The following is an 8362-nucleotide window of genomic DNA, read 5'->3' as shown; positions in this document are numbered from 1 at the left end:
GGAGATTGAATCGATTAATGCAAATAGAATTTTTTAAAATTTTAATTGGTGGCACTTTGTGGGATTCATTAAATGTTATTTTCTAGTATTTGTTTTCCAAGGGCTCCTTTACATTTCAAATCTCCTGTTTAGATCGTGGATTTATAGTGCATTGCCTTGCAAATGGTCACTCTGACCAATGCTGAAGGAATCTTCACTCCTTGAATTATTTAGTTTACATATGACTCGGTGAAAAATGAATATGTTTATATGTAATATTTATACAAGATAACCTGGTTTGAATTTTAGATATTCAAGGGTGCTGTCTATAGGTATAGATAAGAGTGGACCTAGCTACCCCAAACCTTATTTGAGGTTTTTAATTAGCTTACAACTCACCCTGCCATTTACATCCTTTAGATGCTTTATGCCTTTTTGGAATTTACTTGTACTTTGTTACATCTTTCACTAGAACTTGTCATGTCTACCAGCTGGTTTATAAATCAGCTTCCCATCACACTATCCCCCCCTATGTTTGCTGTTTTAGATGATAGTTGTATGTTATCAAAATCGTGCATGGGTACTTTCATACTTAACTTTGTGAACTGGAAACTCTCCTTCCTAAGTGATAAGTTGTGCTTCACACATTCCACTTGCATTACAAGATAGCAGAGTGGACCGTTGTATGCCATGCCAAGTTATACATACATGCATGCATGTCTGTGTTTGCATAGATGGATTTTGGAGTGTGTGCTTGCATTGCATTTCTCTATAATACGGATGCGTATGTCAAATACCGATATAAAATTGATGTAAGCCTATACAAACAAGATTTGTAGGATTTATGTTAGGCATTGGTCATGCAGTGCCTCATGTTGCATGTGCGGACGCACTGACAGCACATGCACTCTGGTGGCTCCTATACTCTTGCAACTTACTTTTAGGCAAATATATTTGGAATGTAAGCCTGACCAAAACTATGCCTATAATGAGACACAATTTTCTGATTTGGTATTTTTGAATGGTTTTTTTTTTTATATTACTTCTATAAATAAAATCACACGCACATTTGTCATAGTAGTGCTTGTGCACCACCTCTGACTGTAGGCTGCAAATATCTATGATGCTGTGTTTCTTATGTAAATTATATTTTTAGATCATGAAAAATTACTAGTTAAATTAAGGTAGAAAAATAGGTAAATATAGCCTGCAATGTATTATACTGAATTGGGTCGTTGGCTTTCTCTTTGTGATTATTTGCCCAGTTTTTTGTGCCAGCACAAATCTAAATTAAAAGCTAAAAGATAAACACCTCTTCCAAGAAAATGAGAATCAGTTCATAAATTACGGTGTTGGCATCACTTAAAGATAATACAACCAGAAACATTGTACGAATACTTTGTATTGTTTTATTCCTATCATCATTGTATGAGAATTCACTTAAATTGCACCTCCTTGAGTGAATGATCTCTGAACTTTTCAGATATTATTGATGAACTAGTAAAGAATGGTAAAGAGATAGAGGCAGTGTACTTTGCCATGGAGGCTGGCTTGACAGAAAGATTTTCTCCTGTTTCTCTGCTCAAGTCCTATCTCAGGAACTCCAAAAAGAATGCGGCCACCATACTGAAGAATGAAAATTATAGTGCAGCTGCAACGGTGCGTGCACTTTCACTTTCATCATTTAACATACCAATTACATCATGTATGTAGAATTTCGTTTCTTGTCCCTTAAGCAAAGAGTTACTGGTTAAAGATAGTTCGTCTAGCAGGAGGAGTCGAACAATGTGGAGCTGAATTCAATCAAAGCCATCATCAAATGTGTTGAAGACCATAAGCTTGAGTCAGAATTCTCTGTTGATAGCTTAAGAAAGCGAGCCACTCAGCTGGAGAAAGTCAAGGCAGATAGGAAAAAGAGTTCATCAGCCACTGGAAAGCCTCAAAATAAGCGAGGCCATAATGCTGGTAGTAGCCGGGGCAGTGGACCTTCTGCTTTCCGTCCGGCTAAAGCCGCTAAATTTTCAAATTCTTATGCCCCTTTCAGTCGTAGAAACCCAGCTTCCTCTGCACAGCATAGTCCAGCTGCACGATATTCTGGACCATATAACTATGCTGGCCAGAATGTTTTTGAGGGTCCTACTGCGCCATATGCATCAGCATATGGTGTGGCCCACTCTCAAAGTCCTGCTGCAGTTACTCAACAACACTACCCACACGCCGTGGATAATATGGGTGCTGCTGGTTATCGGAACAGCGGTGCTTTTGGGGTTCAAACTAGTTATGGGGCATATGATTATGGCTCTGCTCCGCCATCTGCATACCAACCTTCATCATATACCCAATAGTGTGGAAGCGGCAACCTGGCGACCGGGAAATTTTTGTGTAATCCCCTGTAGGTGTCCTTGTATTGAGAAGCCTTTCTTTTTCTTGTAATCCCTTTTTTATTTTTAATAAATAATCATCTTTTCTCATCGAAGGTAAAGCTTGAAATGGTTCATATACCTGAAAATAGTATGAAAATGAAATATTATGTAATAGGATTAGTGTGAAGGTACCTTTTTAAAATAGGAATGTGCTTGTCCTTTGTAAATTCATTAGCATTTTCGGAGACAAAGGGAGCACTTATACTGGGAAGAGCGGATTGTAGTGAAAAGCTGAAATGATGGGGAAGCCAAGTTTATATCTTATGTGATGGACATGGAGCTAGCCCAAGATAATCTTTGGTCCAAAGCTTCGATTAAATGTTTTGCCAAAACAAATACCTAATCTCAATATAAAAAAAAATAAAAGGTTCTATCACGTAATTGGTAGACATGATTAAAACTGTCACTGTCACTCAACTCAAACAAATAAAAAAATGACAAAATATTAAATAAAAATCTTAAATTGAAATCTTTGACCCCTAATTTAAGCTTTCGGTTTTTCTATTTTAATACTAGCACTGAAAAAATAATGAGTTTGACGTAACACTGAGCGATGAACACAACGGCAGCAGATCTGCAGACCCCACCACGAGATTTGTGGGTTGCGACGGGATGAAGCTTTCTTCCTTGAACCCAACAAAGGTGGATATTTTGACACGTGTATCTCGAGAAATTGCGTGTTGGCCACCATTTTTGGGCATCCATATTTCCGGCGCTTCATTCATAGCGATAAATACAATTTATTTGCAATGAAAATCACCTCGTGTTTTGCTTTTGTTACACTTTTTTAAGACCACCACAACCACATCGCACAGTAATTAAAACAGCCCCTAGGGTTACGGCTCTTGTTCTAGTTTATAAACGCCCCGCCGCCCCACTTCCGTCCCCACTTATTTTTCTTCCTTAAGTCATGCCTAATTGTTGTTCCATCCCATAAATGAAGTCTGACTAATTTTTTTTTCCTTCCTTTAGACATTTGAGATGTATAATTATTTTAAAAAAATGCTTTGTCCTATTTTGAATTCTTTTAATATTAAAATACCTTTTATATTTTATTTTTTTTATTATTTTTTCTTATTTTTTGGCATTAAAATGAATAAGATATCAATTCCTAAAAAAAATAAAATTAGGATTTTATTATATTCAAATCAATTTGTTTGTTTAACTAGTAAAATTCAAATTCACAAAAAATAAAAGAATTATCCCGCTTGATTTGCAATGATATGAAAATCACGCCACCTCTCATGGTCTCTTACACATTTTTTGCCTCGGCCTGTATAGCATGAACCTCGAAGATATACTCCGCATATGATTACACGTTTATCTTTCAAAGTGATCCACTTTTTCATTTACCTAATATTCTCTTTCATTTTTTTTTTGTTTGTCTTTCTTTTTAATATGCATATGCATATGTATTGAATTAAAAATTAAGCATTAATTGTTGAATTTAATTTGATTTGTCATATATCGAAAAGACATGTATCACTTATTTGAATTTGTTTATGAAAATTAAAAATCATAAGATTATAATTTACAACAAAAATTATATTATCAATAAAATATAAATAAAGTAACTTGCTTGTTTTAAAATTATGAAAAATAATTAAATAGCATTTACTTACTCTGTCACTTATAATTATAGGTGGGCTGTTTCCATTGACTTGAAATCTTTTGACGTCATTCACAAAGACTAAGAAGGATCTGAAATAATTTATTGACAGTAAATGACAAGTAATCATCATAAATGTTTTAACTCACGAATCGCGCGTCAACTCCATGGGATAGAAGGAACTGGCGCGGCTGGGTGCCCACTAGACTAGACGTCATGCCTTGTCTATATTTTCTTTTGAATTATCCACATTTCGCCATCAGCCAGAACAAGCCAGGGTCTGACTGGGAAAAAACAGAACAAACGCGATCAATACTTTATATTTTTGTGATTTAGAGGAATATCACTTCATTTAAATAAACTATGGTTTTAAAAGTTTCTTTGTATGTTTTAAATTTTTTTTAAATCTTAATAGAAAATAAAAGAAAGTTATATGATAAATTAAATCTTAATTTCATATTTTATCTAAACAATTTTATTTTAAAAAAATTGAATTCACCATTAATGATGTGGTTAAGTGTAAATTGCCCTAAAAAAGGAATGATTAGTATGAATTGAAATTAAAAGTAGTGAATAAGCAGTATTAGTTGACATAAACAATTTAAAATATCAGAAATGAGATGAAGAAATAGTCACAGATTACCATAAATGGCTGAGTACTGATGAAGAATGAATTGGAGCCAGAAGAAAGGACAAGAAAAGAAACCGAAGCTCTTAAAAAAAAAGGCATAAACAGGACAGGAGAAGATAACATATATGTTTACAAAGCCTTTACAACTTAAACAGTTTCAGAACCTTTTGAGCAAGATGAATGTTGACAATATTCATCATTCCTCTTGAGGGGAGTATAAAAAATGAGATGAAGAAATAAGTCCAAGATCACCATAACTGATTTAGTGCATGATGAAGAATGAACTGGAACAAGAAGAATGGACAAGAAGAGAATAAGGTTGTCAACAAGTAGGGTATCCGTTAATTTCAAAATACTCGAACCTGAATTCAATTAATAAATGATATACTCAAATTATGTAATTACTCGAATACTTTTTAAATTTATTGTTCTAACCCGAATCTTAATATATACTTATTACTTGATAATACCTGAATCCATTTAAAAAATTGATTATGTAAAAAAATTATTAAAATGCTCTTCATGAGTACCCAATTACTCAAACCCGAATCCGTACCTGTATCTATTTACACTAATATTTTTATTCATATTTCATATAATTTACTAATAATTAAATTTACAAAAGCAAACAAATAATAAAATTAAAATTAAAATAATAAAAAATAAATATATCAAATATCAACTTAAATAACTAAAAACAAATAGTCAAACAACAACTTAAACATTACAAGTTTAATTAACTATATGAGTTTGTTTAAGAAATAAAAAAATAACTAGATTCCAAAATTATTTAATCTCACAATTCCTTTTTAGGTAGATATTTATAAGTTTATATACACAAAAGGTATATATTATAATTAATAATTTTATAAGTTAGTATTTTCGTAACATTAACACAAAATAGAAAAGGCATATTTTTATATTTAAAGTATAAAAGTATATATATAATAGTAATTATATTCTTTATAAATTAGCATAATTTGTAAAGTATATGTATTAAAAAATATTACAAGTTAATTAATAATAATTTTATTAATTAATTTAATGAATGATATGAGCTTGTTTTTAATTATATGAAATTAGAAAAAATTATAATATGATTCAAGTATCTAAAAGGTGGTACTCAAACCCTACATGAACCCTATCTAAACTCAAATTCAATTATAAAATACTTTAATTATATATAACCGAGTTAGATACGCATGATAACTCTATAATAGAATATCTATTGCCATCTCTAGAAGAAAAATCAAAACTCTAAAGAAAGGAAACCATAAACAAGACAAGGGAGGCCTCTATACGCATCATTTTATCAAAGACAAGAGGAAGGCAATGGAATGCTTGAAACGTAGCGTTTTATTAATAAATTGTGTTTTTCAAAAAATTAATTAAGTTAATTAAGCCAATTAAGTTTAGGATTGGTTATAGCTTTCTCTCTCTTGTGGTTACGCATATACTGTCTGTATATATTCAGCGTTTGTACGAAACCTTTTTTTTAAATGAGAACGTTCCCAAATATTCTCCCGTTTGCTGCCCCTTCCATTCCCTGCAACATGTTTTTCATAAAACATAGTTTTTCCTGCTTTCTTTGTGTGTGTCAGTCCACGTGGTTTTGTCTTTGATTCAATCCGCAAGATGAAAAACTTTTCCTGCAAAAGAATTTCTCTACAGCTTTTGGTCTTTCAAACAAAAGGGCATTCTCAAATTCTAACAAACAAACCTTGTTTTCTTGGTACATGAGAATAGATCAAAGTCACCCAAAAAAAATAAAAAAAAAAAGTTGAAAGTTGAAGTTATTGGCTAAAGACAATAATACTTCATAGATCAATCTTATGCTTATGTTGAACTTTTTCACTTCAAATTTTCTAGGATTGGTGGAAGAGCCGGCACGACAAAGCCAGTTGTCTCTGCGGCGGCGGCGGCCTTGGCAATTCGTTTTTAGTGATAATCCATCGAGACCGTTTTCTTTTTTCCTTCCCCTTTTTTTAATTTGAAAATGTCAAAAAATGTCGTAATATTTATATATTTCGTGAATATTGTGGACAGCATTTTGTCGCTTCATGCTCTCGTCAGCCCCTTCGGGTTCTACCGTTTCTTCCCGGTGAAGCAAGACAGTGGAAGAATAAAACAATAATACAAGACATAACTAGTCAAAGAGCCCATAATTCCCCTGTATTTATAAAACAAAACCATAAATTGAGGGAAATAAAGCTTTTGACTGTAATAATATTATTTAATTATAGCCTAAATAATAGGGTAAGGTTCTCTCTAATCCCGAGCCGACGGACGACTTCAATTCTAAGATTTCAGTAAAGATTTTATTGAAATTTTATTTTTTATGTTATTTAAATTAAAATAAGTATCAGCATGAGAAAATTATGAAAAATAATCTTTCTTATTAAGGGTATTTCAAAAATAATCATCAAAATAAATTTAATTATTTTTAATTATATTTAATCATAACTTGACAAAAACATCATTAAAATTATTTTAAATAAATTAAACTATTTATCACAATTTTTCTCCATTTATGTTTTTCGATTTCTCTTTCTCAACATCTCACTCTCCTTAATTTTATCGATTTCTCTCTTTCGCATTTGTTTACTATGCTTCTGATTTCTCTCTTGTACTTTCAAATTTCTCTTTTCAGCACTTTAAAAACATCAAACAATGGTTTTAATGTGCTTGAGTGGATGGCTATTTAGAGAATTTAATTTTTAGATATTTTGGATTAAACTACACAGTAAAAATTATCACAAATGTTTGAAATAGGTTTTAATTGGATTAATTTAGGATCTAGACACCAATAAACTCAAAATTTTAAAATTTACAAACTTAAGTTTTTAATAATTTTTTTTCAATTTTTAGTTAAAATAGGTGTTTTAGATAAGAAAATTTGTATTTTGATTTATAAAAACATGTTAGAAACACTTTAATCGGTGCCATATTATCAAATAAACCAAAAATAAATAAAAATAGTTGAGAGGATTTTAAGTTTTAGATTGTAATAACAACAACAGTTTAGGTATTAAAGTATAACAAAATGTTTTTAAATATGGCGTGTAATAATAATATTTTTTTAACATGACATGTAATAATAGTATTTTTTTTCAATATAGTGTGTAACAATATTTTTTAATTATAGCGTGTAACATATTTTTACACATAACATGTAACAATAATATTTTTTTAACATGGTGTATAATATATTTTTGTACATGACATGTAACAATTTAATCATGGTGTGCAACAACCTAATCATAACGTGTCACATATTTTTGTACATAGTATGTACCAACTTAACAATGACTTGTAACAACCTAATTATGGCGTGTCACATGTTTTTGTATATGGTGTGTAACAACTTAATCATGACATGTAACATGTTTCTGTACATGGTATGTAACATCATAGCGTGTAATTTTATTAAAGATAATTTTATCCAACTTGATTAAAAATAGTTAAAATTATAAAAAAAGGTTATTTTTTAAAATATTTTATGTTTAAGAGTTATTTTTTAAAATGTCCTGTATCAGTATTCTATTCATCCTCAATAATCAATAAAATTACACTATACGAAATGCAAGATTTAGCAATAAAAATTTTATGTAATATGCTTTAAAATGATATAAATAATTGTGTTGTAAAAAAAATTCATAACGATTTTTGTGAACATATATGTAATTCATGATAGGGAGGAATACATTTTGTAAGGCAAAA

General features: G+C 30.8%; 1 protein-coding gene across 1 annotated transcript; it reads left to right on the top strand.

Annotated features, from left to right (window-relative positions):
- Positions 1 to 1446: 1446 nt before the first annotated feature.
- Positions 1447 to 2551, top strand: LOC110411132 (FRIGIDA-like protein 4a; the record flags this gene model as incomplete). Its single annotated transcript, XM_021421163.2, has 2 exons — positions 1447 to 1638; positions 1752 to 2551. Coding segments are annotated over 2 exons (765 nt in total), but the record flags the coding sequence as incomplete, so codon positions are not given.
- Between the last annotated feature and the right edge of the window lie 5811 nt (positions 2552 to 8362).

This window comes from Theobroma umbraticum, unplaced genomic scaffold, assembly GCF_002168275.2.
Source record: "Theobroma umbraticum cultivar Fairchild unplaced genomic scaffold, ASM216827v3 scaffold_56.0, whole genome shotgun sequence".
Lineage (NCBI taxonomy): Eukaryota > Viridiplantae > Streptophyta > Magnoliopsida > Malvales > Malvaceae > Theobroma > Theobroma umbraticum.
This window is presented reverse-complemented; position numbering and strand designations above follow the sequence as displayed.